Source organism: Vidua chalybeata, chromosome 6 (assembly GCF_026979565.1).
Source record: "Vidua chalybeata isolate OUT-0048 chromosome 6, bVidCha1 merged haplotype, whole genome shotgun sequence".
Classification (NCBI taxonomy): Eukaryota; Metazoa; Chordata; class Aves; order Passeriformes; family Viduidae; genus Vidua; species Vidua chalybeata.
This window is the reverse complement of record NC_071535.1, coordinates 37,671,403-37,692,875: the sequence shown is the minus strand read 5'-3', so window position 1 is coordinate 37,692,875 and position 21,473 is coordinate 37,671,403. Positions and strand designations below refer to the sequence as shown.

General features: G+C 39.4%; 2 protein-coding genes across 5 annotated transcripts; one reads left to right on the top strand and one right to left on the bottom strand.

Annotated features, from left to right (window-relative positions):
* The first annotated feature begins 17 nt into the window (after window positions 1-17).
* Window positions 18-12,896, top strand: NUSAP1 (nucleolar and spindle associated protein 1). Of its 2 annotated transcripts, XM_053945295.1 has the most exons (13): window positions 71-146; window positions 548-655; window positions 1,316-1,381; window positions 2,415-2,594; window positions 3,626-3,800; window positions 5,403-5,492; window positions 6,206-6,306; window positions 6,975-7,034; window positions 7,229-7,416; window positions 9,456-9,631; window positions 10,595-10,705; window positions 11,268-11,373; window positions 11,846-12,896. In XM_053945295.1, exons 3-13 carry the CDS (start codon window positions 1,379-1,381, stop codon window positions 11,931-11,933), a joined length of 1,278 nt encoding a protein of 425 aa, XP_053801270.1. In that variant the 5' UTR covers window positions 71-146; window positions 548-655; window positions 1,316-1,378; the 3' UTR covers window positions 11,934-12,896. The 2 variants fall into 2 exon arrangements, with proteins under 2 accessions (XP_053801269.1, XP_053801270.1); XM_053945294.1 differs by lacking the exon at window positions 548-655 and having other exon boundaries at window positions 18-146.
* Window positions 12,897-13,877: 981 nt separating this feature from the next.
* Window positions 13,878-21,407, bottom strand: NDUFAF1 (NADH:ubiquinone oxidoreductase complex assembly factor 1). 3 transcript variants are annotated; one of them, XM_053945296.1, is made up of 5 exons: window positions 21,219-21,405; window positions 19,260-19,875; window positions 17,258-17,443; window positions 15,986-16,060; window positions 13,878-14,305 (listed from the first exon to the last, which is right to left on the bottom strand). In XM_053945296.1, the coding sequence occupies exons 2-5, from the start codon at window positions 19,761-19,763 to the stop codon at window positions 14,165-14,167; spliced, it is 906 nt and encodes a 301-aa protein (XP_053801271.1). In that variant the 5' UTR covers window positions 19,764-19,875; window positions 21,219-21,405; the 3' UTR covers window positions 13,878-14,164. The 3 variants fall into 3 exon arrangements, with proteins under 3 accessions (XP_053801271.1, XP_053801272.1, XP_053801273.1); XM_053945298.1 differs by having other exon boundaries at window positions 14,217-14,305; window positions 15,986-16,031; window positions 21,219-21,407; XM_053945297.1 differs by lacking the exon at window positions 15,986-16,060 and having other exon boundaries at window positions 21,219-21,406.
* Window positions 21,408-21,473: the final 66 nt, after the last annotated feature.

Sequence of the window (21,473 nt, the reverse complement as noted above, 5' to 3'; positions counted from 1 at the left end):
GTGTCAGTTGGCGCGCGGCGGGCAGGGCCGGTCGGTCGGTCGGAGCTGCTGTCATGGCGCTCGCTTCGCTGCAGCCCCTGGAGGCGCTGAAATACGCCGAGCTCCAGCGCCTCGCCAAGGCCGCCGGGCTGAGGGCCAACCTGCGGGTGAGGCGGGGGCGGCTGCGAGGGAGCGCTGCCCACGAAGCTCCGGGTTCTGGGCTGCCCACGTGCCCGGTAGCGAGAACGCGTCCCCAGCCTCGCAGGGCGCACCCTCCCGGGTCTGGAGCGGCGCTGGCAGCGGCACCGCCCGCGCGGTGCGGCGGTAGCTCCGCGCCGCAGCGCCCCGGGGGCTGTGCTGCCATCCGGGATGCGGGCGAGCTCTCAGGGAGGGAGAGAGCGGGGCGCCGGTGTCCCCCGAGCATCGAGAAGGGGAGGCCGCCCCCTCCTCTGCGGGCACGGCTGTTCCCCACGCCGATGTCCCCGCGCTGTTCGCCCCCAGTGCGGATAGTTGTGTTTGTTGGTTTGGCTTGGTTTGTTTTTGACTTTTTCCTTACGACTCGGAGTAGGAGGAGCAGTGACAAGAGAGTACCTTAAGGGAGGAGAGTGCGCGTTTGGCGGTCGCGGTTAAAGGCGAGAAGTTCAAGGATGCCCCAGCGTCCTGCCTGGAGCTGCAGGTGCATGTGAAGCACGGCCGGGCTCGTCCTGGCAGCAATGGCTCATAAAGCCTTAAAAGAAGGATCCACGGCCTGGGTGGACAAGGCAGCTCCCTGTCCTCACAGGACTAAGGGGTTTTTCTGGGAATGTTAGTTTTGGGGTACTTTGATTGTTTTTGTGTGGACCTTTCCACTTAGGTGTTTAAGAGTCTTTCATAGCCTGACTTATCAATGGTGTGTTTTCAATGTTATTTTTTACTATGACTGCTGGATGTATGCGAGGGATGAAAAGAATGCTTTTGCATGTAGCACGGGCAAGACAGAAGCATTTGCAGAAATTTGATACAATTTTAATTCTATTTCAGCTGCGCTGGGGGAGCTTAAAATAGTTTGTCTCCTTCCTTGAGCAATTAACCTCCTGGAAAATAGAGCAGGAGAAACCTAGTCTAGGAAACTTGCCTTTGTGCCTCCGTGGAGAATATCTACATGTTTATCTGTGGCCTTAGGCACTTTCTCTGATTGACTGACTCGAACGAGTCCTAGGTATGCCTTATTCTGTTGGATTCAGGAAATGTTCTGCTGGTTTGTTGGATCACTTTATAGGATGCAGGTTGGGCTTATGCAGCTCTTCAGTGACTCAATGGACTGTTTGGATCATGTGTTGTTTTGATTTCTCTTCAGGCAGACAAATTATTGGAGTCATTGAAGCAACACTTTGAAAGGACAAAAGAAGAAAGTGAAAAAATGGTAACATTATAAATCAGCCGTCGCTTTTAAGAAATGTAAACCTTAATTTGTAGCCCATAGAATAGGGCATATGCTGAAGGGTGATTTTGACCACAGTGGGGACTGTAATAGAAATACCTTTTTCTTCTTAGTGCCCTTAGTTTAAAGTACTTACATACTGGTAGAAATAGATATGCTAATGTTAGTTTTGAAGCAGCCTCTATGACTTAAATCTGATTTCCTTTCAGCTGCCAAAATTAACAATATTTTTCAGCATCAGTACAAACCTATTCTCTGTGAACAATAACATTTAATTTCCACTGAACAAACCTTAATTCTTGCTTGTTTGGCTCCAGACACTATTCAGTACCAAATATAAAAATATTTTATTCATTTTGTATGCCTAAATGAAGGGGACTCGGTACTAATTGGAAAGCATTTTGCATCTACTACAATTTACTTTCACTTATAATGAAAGTAATACAGTTGTGCTACTTCCTTTATTTGTCTCTTAGTGTATTGGTTTCTTAACTTTTTTTTAAAGTTTTCTGTAAGCTGAATTATTTTGTTGAGTGTGGCTATTTTTCTGATTAAAGTAATTTGGTATCTGCTTTTTCTAAAATACATCTGCCTTTAAGTGCATCCCTTAATCTTCTTTAAAGGTCTGAGGAACTGGTGTAAACCTTGTCAGCTTTTTAAAAATTTTCACGAGCAGGAAAGGAGCGCTGTTTTTACTGGTGAAGAGTATTCCACAAATGTACAAATATGGGAGGGTCATGGCATCATGCAAGTTAGATTTCAAATAAAAATATTAGGCTTTTATAATCTTATTAAAATGAAATATGATAAACCAATCATTTGAATTGTATTTAAAGTCTCCAAACAATGAGCTTTGATGCTTAGGGGAATGTAGATAGTCCCTTGATTACTATCCTGCTACATGGCATCCTCTGTGTAAAATACTTCTTTAAATAATAAAATTGAAACTGTCCCTGGAGTATTTAATTCGTATTTGTATCGGATATCTTCCAGTTATAGTATTTTTCTGCTACAGGGTCCTGTAAAGAGTGCATCTGCTTCCATTAAGTCGGACGAACTGAGCAATCAGGAGGAAATTATGTCTGATTCAGTGTGTTTTATCACAAAAAGATGTGGTAAGGACAGAAAAAAGAGGAACTCTCATGAGGAAACTAATAGCAGTGAAGAAAACCCAGTGCTTTCTGATGAGAAACAGGTGATTTGCATTGCATGCTTTTGTGTGCTGTCCTCCCTTCCTCTGAGCATAATTTAAACACACTTGATTTCTTTTCAATCACCATTTATAGATGGTATGTGTTTAGATATGTGTGTTTGTGTGTATATAGACACGTACAAAAATTGATATGCAAGCATTCTGGTACTGGTCTTTTGTATTTTGTAGCACTGACTTTTGTCTATTTATGTGCTGTCCCATAATAAACAGACATTACTTGGTAGTCATTGCTTCAAGAAAATAAATTCCTCTAAGAAATATACAATTCCAAACACTTTATCCGAGTGTAAGACTGCTTTCACTAGTTCATTGTAATATTCTGAATCTTAGGCTAGTTTCAGAATTTATCTAAAATAAGGCTGTTCTCTCTTTTTTGATACAGAAAAAAATATTGTAAGTTGCATAATTGCCTAAACATCATAACTTCTTTATTGTGAGGGTTGTGTGACTTAGGGACAGAAAGTTACAAGGTGAGATGGAGGTTGAATTTTGAGTTACAGGAGTAGGTAAATTAAGAACTGTCTAAAAGACTTTAACTGAGGTAGAGGAGGGAAATGACAAAATGAGGAATGTTAGTCTTTTAGTGTTAGAGAATTGTACATTATGCAAAAATACAACAGTAAAAAGTAACATATCCAGTGAATTTACTCTTACTTGCAAATAATTAACTTTAATCCATAAAGGCAATGCTATACTAAAATGTGAGAGCTATGCAGGTCAAAGCTTTCTAATATATCTAAGTTTGTGAAGTAACAAGGTAAGTACTTCACAGGTTCATTCAGTTTGGACTTCAGAAAATCTCTTGCTCAGTCTCCCAGTCAAAGCAGTCTCAGCCATGAGGTTAGAGCCCAGTGCTTTAGGCTTTGTCCAATCTGATGCTGAAAACCCTTGAGGATGAAGGCTGTGCACCTCTCTGGGCAATCTGTTCCACTGACTCTCTGTTCTCAGAACAACAGCCTTTCTTTATATCCAGCTGGAACAAACTGGTTGAACAAAGTATGTTTAAATTGCAGATGCATTCTGAAATGAAAGAAAATGAAGTGCCTCAGGGTGAGCACAAAAAGGGACAAAAGGTATTACAAAGCAAAATCCAAATAACTGAAGAGAGAGCTATTGAGAATCCAGGAATGGATGTTGGACAGAAGAAACAAGCAGAGAAGACTTCTACTAAAGGCAGGGGAGAACAACGTAAGTAGAAAATTGGATAAAAGTAACTTTAATTTGTGCTACTTAGAATAGTCGAAAGATAATTGTATTGTGGCACATCTGTTGATCAGAACCTTGTTTTGGGGATACCAGAAGAAAATTGGTCTGGTTTGAGTTTGTGTAACTTGTTTAACATTCTAACACAAATCCACAGATTCTGCAGTGTCGGAATTTTGCTGACTTTGACTTCAGAATTCTTGTTTTTAGTGAAGGAGTTCGCAGAGATCTGAGTGTATTTGAGTTTTACGCTTCCAAAAGGATCAGTGCCATTTGGAATATCCTTGAGGTGTTGTTTGGCCTCTAAGAGGTGGCAAGAAAGGGAGGAATTGCTTCCTCAGGGTTCATTTATCTTTTTCTACAGGTGAACACTTTTATATTTTGCTTTCCAGGAGTAAAATTAGCAGAAAACATACAATCTTTTATCATTTGTTTGAACTACTTAAGAGTATTTGAAAGTGTTCTACTGGATCACTTTTTCATCTGGTGGTGTTTTTAGACCTTCAAACGCAATGCCACTGAAAACATGAATTAATTTATCCCCCTTTGTGTATGCAGCTGACATGAAGAAATGAATTTGTCTACCTAATCTGATAATTTCTTGATATTGAGGGGTCTGTCAATTAAGATACACTTCTGCATTTGCTCTGTTAGGCTCAGTGTATGTAGTCTATTTTGGATAGAGTTTATTATGGATATTCTAGTTGTTCCATAGAATTTACAAGGACAATCTTATGGGAGACAACCAATAATTTTGAACTCAAAAATGTGGGTTTTTCTATGAAGGTTGTTTTTAAAAACAAAAGCAATAGGTTATGTGGTGGATGCTTGGGGGCATCACTCATCCTGACATATGGTACAGTGCTCATCTCTTCCTATAGCTGTAACAAGTGTCTGCATTTAATATCAACAAATTGATTTTTTTTAACTGCATGCCATTATTTTTTTCCAGTAAGGATTTCTTTCAATATACTGAGGTCATCTAAGTTTACTTTTGAGGGTATGTGAATAACCAGAAATACAAGTGTTTGCTGTTGATATGCAAATGCTGAACTTGATGTAAAGTTGCTACCAGATTTTTTTCTTAATAAAAGTAATCATTAAAGTGTGAGCATGAGCTTATTACTATACCTGAGAACAGAGATGACAAAAATAACTTGGACTCTGTATGCATATAAGGCAGTAGCAGAAAAGTTGGTCAAAAGGTATTTCTTCTTTAGTGTCAGCATTAAATTCACAGGCCTTGATCTGTGTTTTTTAAAAGTTTTGTTTGCCACAAGCACAGTTCTCTTGTAAACCTTCCCTGAAAAATATTTTGCTATCATAAGATACTAATCTAATACGACTTTTGGATTCATGCTGGGCTTGTGGTTTGTCAAGATCTATTATTACTGACAAATCAATTAAAACACTTTTGAGAGTCTTAGAACGTACCTGTTCCAGCTGGTTTTATTTCTCAAAACCTAAACCCAGTTTGAAGAGATGAAGTGTGATTTGAAACAAACATTGGAACATTATTTAAAACCGCTGTGATTACTTTAAATCATCCAGGAGTTGTAATGATTTTGTCTAATCTTATTGTGTCAGGTAATGCTCATCCTGCAGGAGGGAAGATCCCTTTACATGTAGGCCGTGCATCTAGGTCTGCAAGAGCAGCAGTGACAGCAACCACACCAAGTAAGATAACCTGCCATCTTTAGAAAGAGATGTGTTTTTTCTGTGTAAAGGGAGACTTGGCTTAGTTTTTTACAACTCAGATTTCTGTTCCTGCTCAAATAAAAGAATATGCTCTCTTTAAAAAGCAAACAAAAAAAAATTCCCAAATGTTATATTTCAAGGTACATATTCCAGCTCGTAAATTCATAGTAGTAAATGACTGGCATGTATGTTAAAAAACTGGTTTATTGAGCATTTTGGTGACTTCTCCATACAATACTTGTATTAATGATTTTCAAAGAACAGGAACACATACATGCTATTATTCCTGCTTGTTTAGTTTTCACTTTATAAATACTATGGTTGTGCTGTAGTACTCTACATTAGCTCATGGTCATCACTTCTTAAAATGTGTTAAATAATCTCAAATGTAGAAGTATTTGTTTTCTTTAACTGCAGAATTTGATGGTTGGGTTAGATGATCTTTAAAGACCCCTTCCAACCCAGACCATGATTCTATAATCCTCTAGATTACCAGGTAACAGGCCATGTACCTGGTGAAATAGATTCTTTTGGTCCTGTTTGGTCAGCTGTGTCTACAGCCTTTAATTAGAGGGATGCATTGACTTATTTGAGGTATTGAAAATAGGTGTCACAAAATTCTCCTATTATATACTAAACCCCCTTAGAACCATATTATATCTGTGAATGTTCTTATTTTTGGTACTTCTTAGACTTCAAAAAGTTGCACGAGGCTCAGTTCAAGAAAATGGAATCTATTGCTGACTACATTGAGAGGAAAAAAAAACTGAATGAAAGTTGCAGTGCAGTCAAGGTAAGAGATAACACAGGAAGATACCCATTGTTGGCATATTCATTTATTTCCAGGGCCTTTCTGTAAAAGTCCTACCAGGTCTCTTTAGATCAGTAGGTAGTTGGTCATGTGAACATGCAGTGGGATATTATAACCAATATATATAGTTATTTGTATATAACAGTACAAGGTTTTACATGTTAACAGTGTACAGCTGTAGAAACCAACAATTAACTTGTTTTTGAGTAAAAATAGTCACAATTACTTTTGTTTATAACTGTTTGAATTGCTGCAAAATTTAACCAAGGGGATATGTTATTTTTCAAAGAGCAGGAATTAAATATTTTCTCTTTTGTGCCTGAACTATCATCCCGTGGTTGCATATGATTCTCCTTAAAAATACATTCAATATGTGTTGTTCTCAGTTCTTGTATTTCACCCTCACATGGGTGAAAGCTACTAACAGGGCCTCTCACAAAGTGCAGTAGAGCCTAAAAAAGTGACAGTAATGTATCAATGAATGTGTGAATGAATATGGCAATGGCCATAGAGTTGTTCAGGCTGGTTACTCTAGCACTGCCAGGTCCGTATCCAACAGTAACAATGAATGGAACTCCTGAACACTACATTTATTTTTTTAATGGCATATATTGTATCAATGTATACTTCAGACAAATTACTATTGGCAGGTGCTGACCAGAAAATCAAATCCCTTAAGAGCATCAGAAAAAGACACTCCATATTCTAAGGTATGTGTTGTCAGGTCAATTTAATAATAAAAATACTTACATTTAAAGTATGCTTTTAAAGAGGAAAAAAAAAAAAGGGAGAAAACTGAAGAGGCCATATGCTTCTGATAGACTGTGTGTTTTCCCTTCCTCTTGGCTGCTTTGTAGATAAATTTTCAACAGAGTCTGGTAACTCAGAATTTGCTTTTCCTTAGAAACAAGTCAGTGGCAAAAGATTTTTATTCAGCCCAAATCCAGAAAGAGGCAGATTCTCCACCTCCAGCACTCCTAGTAACCTCCGGCGCTCACCACGCAATTCTCTGAACGCTGCTAATCGGAGCATTTTAGCCCAGAAATCTTCATTTCATCCTTCTGTACTTTCAACATCCAAAATGAATGTCAGGTAAAAAGAACAAACGAAAGCTACCAGCAAGCCATTTGATGTGATACACATGAAATAATCAACACTGACTGTGATTAGTCCAAACATTAACTATGCAAGACTAATTCTGATTACTGACTTTCAGCCTGGCTTTGTGGGTGATTTAAGCCTCACTGTGCTGTTACTGTCTTCATTCTTCATCTTTATGTCTCTTAGAAGAATCTCAAATCCTGGCTTTCATTTTTCTAAAGCCAAAAGATGCAAAATCAAGCAAATTACTTTTCTTCTATTACTGTGTTAGGTTTTCTATTTTGCCAGGCAGCCTAATAGTTTCTGTTTACCCAAATTAATTTTTCTGTAAATTTTAAAAATCAGAACTCTCTTCAGTATTCCAGGTGAGTCTTGCAATGGTTTTTAGGTGCTTTCTTCCTTTTGTCCTCTACATCCCCTCCCCTTCAGTGTCACAGGAGGGGTCCTCTTGTGATTGACTACTATAAACAGACCATTTCTACCAGGTGGGAACTGACACCAGAAGTCATGAGGAATTGCTAAATGGATGAACTCTTAGTCAATGCTATTATACCTCATCTCATTTCCTTTTAGAACATCATGTGTATGTCATCACTCCTCCACAGTAATCTAATTCTCTATTAGTGTTAATACTTCATGAACTTCTGTTATCAGTATGTTTTATTTGGTTCTTAATAATTTTCCTAAAGTCTTGATCAAGAAATGTTTTAAAAGAAGGAGTTGAAAGGACAGTCCTTACAGTATCCTAGTGATAAATGTTCTTTTCACTTGGATTTCTAACGAAAGCCTTTATTTCTACAATTTCTTTGTCGATTTCTAACTATTATACTAATTTTGATTTCAATCACTTTCCTAAACCTTCCACAGTGACTGAAGTTCTGATTAGATAGTCTCCTTTTGCTAACAGTACACAGTTGTTCACAGGCCTTAGTTGTGTTACTTTCTGTGATGACCTTCACTTTTCCACTTCTGCATGCCAAGATCATGGCTGCTGGGGCTTTTTTTTGTCCCTGACTAAAGTGTATGTGGGATTGTTGTTTTTAAGTCAGATAATGCAACTTCTCATATTGGTGTCTGATAGTATATAACTATGTGACTTTGGAATGCAGGTCTTCTGCTGTTCAAAGGTCAAAGTCAAGCTTACAAACTTAATGGCTTTATTTTTACTTTAAATGTTTTTTTTATTTCAATAGGTAACAAATGTAAAAAATACACTGCCTCTAGTGTCCTCTTGGATGAGCTTGGAAGTCTTCACTAACTAGCCCTAACTGATTCCTAGCAATGTCTGAACAAAAATGTTACTTTCAGAATTTGCTTCTGAAATTCCATTCATCTGACCTTGCAAGCTGTACTTCATCATAAACTTGCTTGCCCACAAAAACAGCTTTCTTCAACATTTACTCCTTGTCTTTCTAAATCTTGCAAGCTCATGGCTTATTCTCATATGTTTTTTGTAAGATTTTGTATGCATGAGTAATCATAAGTGTTCATTAAAAATGTATACATACACATTTGGAATACATGTGGAATGTGGAATACATGTGTGGAATACATGTGTCTTTTGTGTTTCAAAATTGTCAGCTTCTTCTTCTTTGTAGGTCTTTGAGGTCTAGCATTCTGTTAGTTGTCTTTCAGTTTTTCTTAATTTGAATTTTAAAACTAATGAAATACACAATGCTTTACTACAGAATCCAGGTCTAAAGTAAATCGTATCTGTTGGTGAATACATCTACTAGCTTATTGCACCCAAGTATATTTGCTTTTCAAAATAACAAGAAAGTCAGTTCTTTGTAGTTTCTAATAGTACTTAACTGCTATTGACACTGGCTGGAAACATAGTGTTATACCAGCAAAGTATTTTAGTAGTTTTTGTATGAGATGTGAACATCTTTCACACAGTGAATCTTTCTACCTGTAATAAATAAATTAATAATAAATAATACAGACGGCACGACCTTTTATATTCTGGCACAATGCTTACATTCCTTGTAGGTGACTAAACTTTTCTGCACATTTCTAAAACCTTTCAGGTTCTCAGAAGCCACAAAAGATAATGAGCACAAACGCTCTCTTACCAAGACTCCATCTAGAATGTCTCCATACATGGAGGAGATCTGCATACCTGACACTCAAAAGAGCTGCAAACTAATAAGTCAGAAGAACAGTAAGGGAAATGCAAGAAATAATGATCTGACTGCATCAAAGGGTAAGGTGGATGGTGAATATTTGGCTCTTTCAGCTCAAGACTTTTATCTTACTGAATTACTATACAAATTTTTAACTACTGAATGTCATGTAGACCCAGATTTTAATTTAATTCGCTAAGTTATGACTGGTTCTTCAGAAACTGCAGTGGTTTCTTTGTTTCCTTTGTTTTCCAGTGGTTTGACTAAAATGTTTAGGTGCCACAACTTAAACATATGGTACCTAGCTACCTACAGAAAAGAGGATAGAAAGTCTTCTAGACCTTTAGGGACTACATAGCAAAAGATTCATATAGCAGATACAGGGATACCCCATCTGCACAGCAAGGAATTCCTGACACCTCAGAGGGCTTGTTCTCCTTGTGTGGTTAGCATGCATCAGGCTTCTAGCTGTGCTTTAGGAAAACCTGTTATCAGCCTCAGCACCCTGATAACTCGGAACTAAAATCAAGCAAAATCAGAAGTGTTCTGATTACTAACAATCTCTGCAGCAGCACAGCTCTGCTGTCCAGCCATTGACACCCTTAGCATCACAGGGATATTTGCACAGGTCAAGAACCCAGAGCTTCCTGGTTTGCTGTATAATAATACTGATGTTTTCAAGGGGCAGCCAAAGTTCCACACTGATCTGAAGCTGACCTGTTCCAAAAGGATTCTTCTTTAACATGAAAAACCACTTGGTTCCAAATAGGCATAGAAGAAACGCAATTTGCCTTGAAGGACTAGAAAAACACATGGACCTGTATGTGCTCTTCCACAGTATAATCATAGCTAAAGGGCCAGTACTCTACAACTCTTGCCTCTCCCTATTTCAAGTGAGAATTGCATTGTTTGTGCAATTCTATCTTTAGAAGTAGCAGCAGGGGCATTTAATGGCTCTTTGGTCTTGATAGTCGTAGTGCGGTCTTCCTGTGTACATTGATGCTCTTGCTACTCTAATTACGGTGTCTTGGTGCCTTTTGTAGTTCTTACCCCCTTCAAGTTTGGAGCTCAACCCGCAGAACCCACAAGTGGAAAGAAGACATTTGATCTCAAAGCAAGTCTCTCCCGGCCACTTCGGTATCAGCCACACAAAGGTACTGCGACCCTGTGCCGTCTGTGTTGGTCACACCCCTTACGCTCAGCTGCTCCTACGGGGTGCTTTGATACACACAGTGAGAGCAAAGTTTACCGTCTCTTTTCCTGTCCCTTTTCCTTTCTCTCTGGGTTCCTACATAGTCTGATGTTAAATTTCTTCATAATATATGCTTCAAGAGCCTCCCTACTGAAGATTAAGATTTTATGACTGAAAGCCCATAAAACAAGAATAAATACCCTTGTATTCCACTGAATAGATGCATGTACAGGAAATACAAAATATTCCTTACACAATGAGGTAGGTTTTTTAATCTCATGTGAGAAGCTGAACTTTGCATGGTGAGTGTTACTTCTAAGTACAGTCACCTGTTTTGACTTACAGAAGAACTACTTGTAGGGAATGGGCTGGTGAAACTGATAATACAGCTTAAAGAGGCATTTAATCTTCAAAACAGCCACTAAGAAACAGGCTAGCTAGCATAAATTCATGGTAAGAACTTAAGCATACAATTAGTTACTAAACTATTAAACTAGTCTCTCTTTTTTGTTCCTAAATTGTAGGACGACTAAAACCGTGGGGAGAATTTAAAGAAAATGCTGTTCTCAGTAGGTCTGGTGGTATCTGTTCACATAGGAAAGATTACAAACAGCCACATCTTCAGACAAGGTTAGTACACACTTGTCTTTTTATAGGTAGTGTTACTTCAAATAATATGATGATTCCTTCTTCTTAGGATTTAAATGTAGTTTAGGAAAGAATACTTTTGTATTAAAGCCATTTTTCCTTCCAATGGCTGTTCAATTTCAGGAAGGCCAACAAAAGGCTGCTCTGAATTTAAGACTTTTTTTCCATGAACAGTATCAGTTCCAGAGTTCGGAGATTTACCTTCATCTTGGAAGAAGCTGTCAATATTGAAATGCTTGGCATGACCTCAAATGTTAGACCTGCTTGTCTCAGCAGAAGTATTTGCCTGAATGTTTGGGTTCAGTCCATAATGGTACTCTTATCTCTGCTATGGCAAAGGCACCACACTGATTAAACTTGTGTTAGGCTGTGGTCAGTTTCAGGTTCCTTTGGTTGCTAGTGTCTCTACCTTTAATAAAACTTGACATGATCTCTTTTTTTTTTTTCCCTCCAGGGAAGAAAGGCGTGAGACGCTTGAGCAAGACAGAAAAAAGAAAAAGGCCCATGCTCTTGGAAAACGTAGAGGCCTATCTGGGTGTTAGGACTAACAAGAAGTATCTAAGACATCACTGTAAATACTGTTCCTCTCATGTAAAGGCTTGTGCTCTATGTATGGTTCAGGTTGCTTTTAGCTAGTGGAATCCAAAAAGCAAATAATGAGACCTTGTAATGTGCCCTGAGCATAATGTTTTTGTGATCAACCTCTCCACTGCGATGAGAGTTCTAAACTTTCAGGGGCTTAAAACTCTCTTGTTGCTTCATAATGCTTTCATTAAACTAATTTACTTGACTAAAAGATGTTAAAGAAGAAAATATAAGTGGAAAAAAGATGCTCAAGAAGCCTCCTTGCAGCTTAGGATAGACTTGTGCATCAGAATGCACTTGTGTGCTAGAATACAGGCTTTAGATAGCAGCAGCTTCAAAATATTCCACAGTGTTCAAAATGACAAGATTTGGAAGCACCTCTTGCCCTGTTCTCCAGATCAATCCTTAAATTTTCTAAGTTACAGCAATTACTCAGCATTTCTAATTGAATGCCTGTGAAATAGTAGGGAATTTCAAAGAGAAGAAAAAACATGCAAGCTCTCTGGCAAACTACTGCATAACATAATTGCAAACTACTTTTTTGAAAAAGTCACAACTGAATTTACAAATTAACAACTGAATGCTTTGAAGAGTTAAGGTTTTGTTCCTTTCTATGGTAAACAGCAGATGTTAAAATTTTCTTGGTTTTCACCTCTAAGATGCTTAAAAGAGGTTATAGATGTGTTGAGGTACACTCAATACCTCGGTTTTAAAAGAAGCTGTTACTTTTACATTAAAAAAATACATAGAAAAGTTGTCTGGATTTTTTACGGATAGAAGTAGAAAGGTAATTTAGCAGTTGTAATCTCAGCTGTTGAGCAAATAAACATTTCACTGAATTTAGTGTCCCATCAAATATATGTTGCAATGTCAAGAAAAAGCAAATTTTTGAATAAATTTAATGGGGGAAATATTTTGAATATGTCCTGTTTATCACTGGCTTTATCACTTAGTGTACTAACTACAACTGCTTCCTTACTCTGGCACTCTTTTTGTTCACACTTGTATTTACTGCTGTGTTTTCCTGTGCCAAGTTTTCCTCACCAACTCACCTGCCTCCCACTCCATGAAAGATGTTTGCTCTGGTATCTTCCTGGTATCATCCTTCTTCTACAATTAAGCAGCTGAATTCAGTGCAAAAGTAAAATGATAGTACAAGATCCTGTTTCAGCTTGCTTCATTGTGGTCTCTTCCATATAAAATACAGGTACATTTAATATTTCTAAAGTATACTTAAACAAGCTAACTGTGGAGGACGTCAGTGCTTTGATTACTTAAATTTGACAGCTGAAACACACACTTTACAAAGCCAGTGCTGAGTGGTTGTCTTGAATTACTGAAAACTGGATTTCTCTGAAAAAGGGAGGTATTAAGGTTCTGTGCCACCAGTTGAGGCTGTGAATTCTTACAACACAGCTGAATTAAGGTAACTGCACACAGCAGAAGTGCAAACTGCTGTGCCCTGTAATGGTGCTAAGTAAGCCAAGCTCTGCCTCCTCAGGGAGCAGAGAGAGCTGCAGCTTTCCTCCCACCCCTCCTTTGGAGCATTACTTCTTTCCAACAACCTTGGCTCTGTAACACTGTAGGATTACCTTCAACAGCTCTGAAGGAAAAGTCAAGCCTGCTGCACAGCTCTTGTTTCCATCTTGGCAGGGGCAGCTTTTTCTTTTTTTAGCTATCTAGAGGAGCCAAAGCTAAAGGTTGAAATACTTCTGCCTTTTCCACTTCTGGTGCTGCTCTTTGTAAATTTCAGTAGCTGAGTCACACTTAAGCACCGGTGCTCAGACTATTGATTCTCTACCTTTTTCAGTATAAAACTAGCAGCTGCAAGTATTTTACAACTGTCAAAAAACCACATAATGTAGAAAATGAAAGTGTTGGACAAAAAAAGAAAAACAAACTCATGAAATACTTTTATTTCAGTATAGGTCAGGACAGAAGCCAAGAAAAGTTACTACTTTGTAAGAACATCACAACTGCTCTTGGGCTACGTTGCAGTCCATCCATCTATGTACAGTCTCCAGGATTCTGTATTTGGGAGTTTAAAGATGTCAGTGGTGTCACACTTCATGCACTTATCTCTTTAATGTTACATAGGGTCTTCAAGTTGTTAAAAGCCACATGTTAAGAAGTATTTTATAAAAATAAACCATATATCTGAAGAATGTTCAAAGGACACCAGCCCAGCTTAGACTGGAGTGTTCTTGTCATATGCTTCATAGGCAAACTTTTCTTTATGAGCTCTGTCATTTAGCAAACCAATAAAATCAATCTCCAGCTGGAATGGACCATCTACTTTATCTCCAATGGTGAATCCAAGGGTTCTAATCTAATTAAAAGACACAGAGGGTAGAACAGTATTTATAATATTACAATCAAACTCAGTTGAATCTCCCAATTCTGTATTTTACAGACCGATCACAGCCATCTTCTTTAAACTGGTATTTCTTCAAAATGCAGCAGCATTTTTTAGGGCTTGAACATTTCACTACTCCATTTTCAATACAGACCCCAGTGGGAAATGACTCCACATTTGTCTTTCTACCACTGTGTTAATAAACCCTTGATTTAAAATAGCCCAAGCCTAAAGCAACAGTTACTTTTATCCTTCATGCTTTGTCTACAGCCACTTTCATCACAATCTGGTTTCTAAACACATTTTCATAAAATCGCTATTCTTTCATTAATAGGAAAAACAAAGATGTAATTAAGGATGGAAGGGATCATTCTAGATAGTGATACACCATCTACTCTGTTGAAAACACCAAACCAGACATTTCAGAACTTAATTTTAAGCTGGCATGAAACTTAATTTCTGAGTTTAATAGTAAGACAAGGTTCTCAGCCAGTGTTTTCCAATTAATGTTCTTAAATATAAGAACAAATCTGTGTGACTCATGTGTGCTTTCTATTAGCCTTTGGCTTGCCTGAATGCTCCCTCAGCTCTCTTGTGTTACACAACACGTCCATCATTAACAGCTCAGTCCAGTCACCAGTGCAGGCCACCTCACAAACTCAGCTGCCCCAAAGCCCTGCTGAAAGTGCAGGTCTAAGCAGTGCCCATGATTTTAAGGACTGCTATAAGTTTGGGAAAATAATGTCTAGGATGTGTCAGATGAATAAATGTGGTCTGAATCTAAATCTATATTGCTAATAAATATTGCTAAGTTATATGCTAAATAAATAACAGAACAAAGCTAGGTAAATGCACTGACACTCCTCTGGATCATTCTAATGCTTTCAATGCTATTCCTTCCCCATCAGCAAGCCTACAAGCAGCCCCTTCGCTTTTGGAGTCCAGAGAGTTTTTAAAGCTCCTTTTTTCCAAATCACATTGTTATAGATAATGTATGGGAGTCACCTAAACTCTCTGCTCTGAATAATCTATTCCTTTGCAAGCCCTAGATACATTGACTATTTCCTGCCTTTTTTATTCCTGTTCTATTTGTAACAATTATTTTCTGCCTTTCCAGGTTCCTAGGAAAACATACATTAGTACCATGAGGGCCATTCATTTACGAGTTGGACTTGATGGTCTCTGTGGGTCCCTTCCAACTCCAAATATTCTGTGTGTGAACAAGACATTTGATTAAGATTTCTTAAACTACCTTCATGCTGCTTCCCTGATTTTGGGGTTTCTTTAAAATATGTTTGTAAAATTACAATGCAAGTGCATAATTTTTACTGTCAAATGCTACACATAAAATAACCATCAACAAAACTTCAGCAGAGGATACTTAGATCAAGTACTGATTTGTTCCTTTAACTCCTCATAAATATTTTTAAATAGCCCATATACAACTTTATATTTTCATATACCAAACATGAGAGTAAGTACCTTATAACATGAAGAGGGCCTTCAATTTCAAATTCACAAACCTTAGAGAATTTGTAAGTTATCTTTATCAGGCCATCTTGAAGGAAATTCTGAATTTCTTACAGAGCAGTTGTGTGTTCCTTATACTGCCTTTTCAAATGAAATTTCAAATAAAGCCTGTGGAAAACTTGCCTTGTCTAAACAAACAGGATGCTGGTTGTCCTGGACTCTTCCCTGACTGGAGAGAAAGAATTTGGAGAATGGAATCTGACATAAACAAAACAAAATCAGACTTTAGTGTCACCAGTGTATAAAACAGAAACTTAGGAAAAAGAAAATAACGTGTTAGTAAAGTAACACTCTGTTGTACCTGGTACTAGTGTTAGTTGGGTACATAAAAGTGGCACAAAGAAATGGGCCACATTAACCCTTTCAACTGGCCACTCACAGCCAGCTCCAGGCCCACCCTGTCCTGTGGTGGCCACAGCCGTCACACAGGAGAGCTACCCTGTCAGGACACAATGAAGGCTGCAGCACAGAAGGTGGTCTTTACATCAGAATATCTCCTTCCAGTAACATGAAAATATAAACCAGAAATTGCTGCAAAGTCTACCATGGGTACATGCTGACAGCTCATCTGTAACCCAGGCTGTGGATTTCACAGTGCAAACTTTGTACTCAGACATCAGTATCTCTAGCAAAGCACTTCAGGGTAAAATTTTCTTTGAAAGTAATGGAAGCAAGAAAGCAGGGCTGGCTGGTGGCTGGTGAGGGTGAGAGGAAAACATCCAAGCCAGCAATGACACTCCAACTTTCATCCTCCTGGCTCCTTGTCTGTGGAACAGCAGGCTGTTCCCACATGATTGGACAATGGTATCGTGGAGCACTCAACACCAATTCATAAGGATGTGCAAACCTCCCTATAGTTGTCATCAGAGAATTACAAAAGGTCCCCAAGTTGCACCAGAAAAGAGCCGCAACTCCCACTTCTTAAAAATATTATTTTGTGTCACAGAATCAAGGGTCACAAATGACAAACCCCAACTCTTGAGTCTGACTGACTCCAGAGAGGCTGCAAGTTAAGCAAATCCTGTTGCATGGAACAAATCCTACAACAGCCTACACCCGTTTGTATTACAGATAAAATGGTTACCACAGAGAATATTCCAGGCAACATCTGCTAAGTTTCAATTGCTGTATCTATCCTATTCCTCCAGTAAGAGCCAACAGTAAGCATTCAGAGAAACATATGGTGGATCAATTCTCTAATACAAGTGACACAGTGTGCCCTCCCCTAGTCCAGTTTTGGCAACTCCCAAGCCAAAGGCACATGTCTATTGTATGATGAAATCGTTGAGTGGACAGCAATAGAAAGTAACTGTCAATGTTGAAAGAATTCCCCTTCCTGTGTTTTGGCCAGGACCTCAAGATGGTCTCATTAGTTTGAAAGATTCATTAGCTCACCTTTATTTCCTCCCAGTATGGGCCTCCTCGGGTAAACATGAAGTAGGTGTAGAGGTCATCCTTTTGATGAGAGAAGTAGGGGTCTGTATAAATATTTACCATCCAAGGTCTGCCATCACCACGGACACGTAAATACAGACTGTTGAAGTTTGACCAGTCATAATACTTCTTCCTGTTAAAAGATCCCTACAAATTATTGATAAATAGAATTATTCCTCCTTAATAGAGGGACACTTTCATTATGAGGAACAGAGCATTGTTGCTTTGATCACTTTGTCAGACAGCATTTACTGTAACACAGTGAACACAGCTACTCTGTTATCACCCTGGCTGCTGAACTCACTGAATTTCCTTCAGCACTCTATTAGAGACCACAAATTGCAATATTGCTGCCTGAGGACTCACACTTTCATTATAAACCACAATCTTGTAACTATCAGAAATCAGACCTCCTTCCTAGGACTGAATTCCCTACCAGGCAATTACACAAATACTGCAGTGATAGATCAGCACTTACATAGTCCACTAAGTTTAATATTCTGTGGTCAGTTCTAGATAATTCAGAAGTGATGGCATGAAATTGAAGCAGTGAAATAATTTATCCCCTTTGATAACTTGCCAATGGAAGACTAATGAGCACTGGTAGATTTCACGTTTTCCAACTTTTTTTTCCCTTAACTGTGTAAAATAATAAGATTTCAAGCATGTCTAATTCTTTACTGCATTTTTCCAAAGATCTGAAAAATCCTGATGTTGTCATTTGCATGATGGCATATCCAAGAGTCCTCAGAGAGCTAAACTGAAGTCACTTGGAGCAATGAGGGGCAGAGGGCAGGGTTATTCTTGGCCAGACTTGCCAAGAAGTCAAAATTAGCGCCAAAAATTCAGATGCCTCCCCTTTACTTTACAGCACTACTACAACTACCTATCAGCTATTGTTCTACCAACTCATCTTGTAGGTAACAGAATAAGTAGATTATGAATATATAAATGTAAGGCTTGTAGCTACTTGATTTTATGATTTTAACAGTTTTGAGCCGTTCTACTTAAATAAACATGGACTAATACATTCCACTACCTCAGAATTAGGAGGTGAAAGTTTGAGTCACATTTGCACAAGTCAGTAGCAGTCCTGAGAGTTTAACTCAGACAAGACTCCACTTGTTGTTCCAGTCATCTGAGCTAATGTCACCATTTTAATCAGTGTTCATATGTCTCTCATTTACCCATTGATTTTACTTACTCATATTCTCTGCTCCCCAAGATTCTGGCCCAGAAATGATTTTACCTAAGTACTTGTGCCAAGACACAAAAAACAGAACACATTAAGTATTTAAGGATTTTATCCAGTGTGTGAAAATGTTCCTTTGCTTTTAAAGGTGCTTACAAATAAGGGATGAAACAGGCAGTATCCATAATAAGCACACCCATTTCTGGTCCTATTTTGCTCAATTTTAGCCATCAAAGATTTGTGTCTTGCTTTTTCTGATGTACAGTAGGATGCAGACCTTTAAAAAGTACATTTCAAAGCATTGTTTTCTGCTCCTGTGAGAAAGGAGTGAGGTCATTCAAAGTGAGTTCAAAGAAATTAGTTCATTCACCCTAACCAAGTCTGATGAATAGACCAAGAAAATTCTTACTTATGACACATTCAATCAACTTCAAATTTAGAAAGATATCTATTTTAATCATACCAATTTTGGATATAAAGATTCATTCCAGATCTTTCATTTGTAAGGATGCTGCAAACAGGTCTATTGTACATAAGAAAATGATCGAATATGTATTATTCCTTTTCTAAGAAAGGAAAACGAAATCCAAGAAAAAAATTTAAGTTCCTTCCAGGTCAAAGTGGGCACAGCAGCAATTACATGTCTGAGAGAAAACGCAGTGCTCCTGAAAGTGATCAGCAGTAAAGAGCAGGCCACTTGCTGTCACTGGGATTCCACAAACACCCTCAGATTGAGTATCAGAAGCTGTGCAAACACAGAGCTGTACTTACCACTGCCGGTCTGGATCTCATACTGCAATATCCACTGTATTGTGTCTCCCCATCACGAGGCACTTCTGTATTGAGGGTTCCATACAGCAGAGCAGCCTGGTTATTCCTACCCAATTTGATGTAAACTTTACTTTTCCCTCCAATCTCCACATCAGAGGAAATAACCCATTTATTTAAATCTTCTTGGCTCCTAAACTGCCACAAGACCCTTGTTTGTTCCAACAAGTGCTGACTTAATGGATGGCCTCCAGGTCCTTGTAAGTAATCTTGGGTTTCCTTCTTCAGCAAACTTAGCTGAGTCTTCAGGTACTCAATGACCTTCTTAAAGCTGAAATCAGCATTCTGCCAAGACAGTTTTTTCTCAGGCTCTGCCCCTGGCCTTCTGTAGCTGCTGTACAATTTTGAATTGTTGAGGAGAGGTCCAAGTGAGGAATACAATATTTTGGGCCTGCAGCATCCACCGTGGAAGGAAGCACCATTCAGCAGCATCACAGCCAGAGCCATACTGGTAACTTGAGGAATTCACGTCCAGTAAGGCAATTAATGGATTGGAAGTTAATTTAACAACAAAATTAGTATTCAGAGCTATCTTACTGTAGTTACTGTTGATCTTCACCTTTAATGAAAAAGAGAAAAGGTTAGAAAAAATTACATACAGGATTCTTGTGAAATTATTTAACTTTTATAATCAATACTAGCTAGAAATCCAAGTCATTGGAAAACAGAATGAAAAAAAACATCAGGAAAGACACTTCCTCAGAACTTGAGTTTACTTGACTTCCACCCTACGCTTTCCCCTCTCCTCATGGTGTAAAATCCTCATGCAAGTAAGAAAACCCAAGTAAACTGCTTTAAATAAAACTGAAAATAGAAAAGAAAATAAATTTCTCTTCATCCTTTCTACCAATAAGTTTAGGTGTTATGGATAACACCAATAAAAACAACCCATGAAGGTTTCTAAATCTATATAACTATATATAAACCTACATAACTAAAAAGTTTTATTCCTGCATGAAAATCATGAATTCACAACAGGCAGAAGCTGCTGCCGCACAGACAAACACGACAAGCTCATCTGACACAGATGACAAGACTTTTCAAATACTAAGTCCTGCAGCAGCCATACCACATTCTTCCTCCAAGTCATCCTCAATATACCTGTGTTAGGATTACAGAGACATTTGTAAAGACTGAAATAACATGAAAGACTACAATTCAATATAGGGTTTTTTAAAATAAGGCTTCAGGAAAACTCTGCTCAAGGATCTGTACAGAGGCTATTTTCTCCTACTTGTAAAATTAGACAGGTTTTTTTTTGTTGTTGTTGTTTTTTCATGCCACAGAACAAAACCAAAAATGATGTCACATGCATTCAATTTCTGTGAGCTTTTAAGAATGGAGTCAGGCACCCCACTTATATCCTCTATATGCCATTCACCTTCCTTTACTCGCTGTAAAATTTACTAGTTATTCTCACACTCTAATTAAGTTATGTCTAAAGCTACACTGAAGTAGCTTTTAAAATTCCCATTTTAGTAGCTTAGGATTCACATTATGCTCTGTCGTGCACTTCATGCCATCGGAAGCAAGTTGGCGATCAAGAAACCCTGTCTCCTCATTGCTTCACCCGAGTACAAGAAGAGAACGGAGCATTTGAATACATTCTACTTTAGCCCGGTCTCTGTCCCTCGGCGAGGCTTTAGCGGTGTAGCGCCCGTGTAGCGCCGGCCCGATGCACGGCCCGGCAGCTGCGACGCCTCGGCTTCCGCCACGGCTCCGCTTGCGCCGCACCGCGCCGCGGCCTGGGCACCGGGCCCGGATCCCGCCCGCACGACTGAGCGCGGCGGGCAGAGGCGAGGCCAGGACGGGAGGGCGGCGGCCGAACCACCTCCCCGCAGAGCGGCCGCCTCGCCGCTCCCGCTCCGTGACCGACAGACCCCGGCTCGCACACCGCCTCACCTTCCCGCCGCCGGGTCCGCCGCGCCCGGCCCGGCCAAGGAACGAGCACCGCGCCGCTCCGGTTCCGCCGCTCCGGTTCCGCCGCTCCGGTTCCGCCGCCCGCGGCCGAGGCGCGAGGCGCGACCCGCGCGGATCTCCGGGCGCCGGAGCAGCGGCCGCGGGGACAGCGGGGACAGCGCGCGGCTCCGTGAGGCGACAGCGGCAGCGGCGGCCCCGCCCTCGCCCCGCCCCGCGCGCCGCGCATGCGCGGTGCCC

Excerpts from the sequence above, each read along its gene's own strand:
- NDUFAF1 (XM_053945296.1), bottom strand. The coding sequence starts at position 19,763 with ATGGCTCTGGCTGTGATGCTGCTGAATGGTGCTTCCTTCCACGGTGGA. Across the intron at positions 16,061-17,257 it reads CATACTGGGAGGAAATAAAG|ATTCCATTCTCCAAATTCTT; the intron begins GTGAGCTAATGA and ends TGTTTATGTCAG. Across the intron at positions 14,306-15,985 it reads ATCCTGTTTGTTTAGACAAG|ATTAGAACCCTTGGATTCAC; the intron begins GCAAGTTTTCCA and ends TCTTTTAATTAG.
- NUSAP1 (XM_053945294.1), top strand. The coding sequence starts at position 54 with ATGGCGCTCGCTTCGCTGCAGCCCCTGGAGGCGCTGAAATACGCCGAG. Across the intron at positions 2,595-3,625 it reads TGCTTTCTGATGAGAAACAG|ATGCATTCTGAAATGAAAGA; the intron begins GTGATTTGCATT and ends TTTAAATTGCAG. Across the intron at positions 11,374-11,845 it reads CAGCCACATCTTCAGACAAG|GGAAGAAAGGCGTGAGACGC; the intron begins GTTAGTACACAC and ends TTTTCCCTCCAG.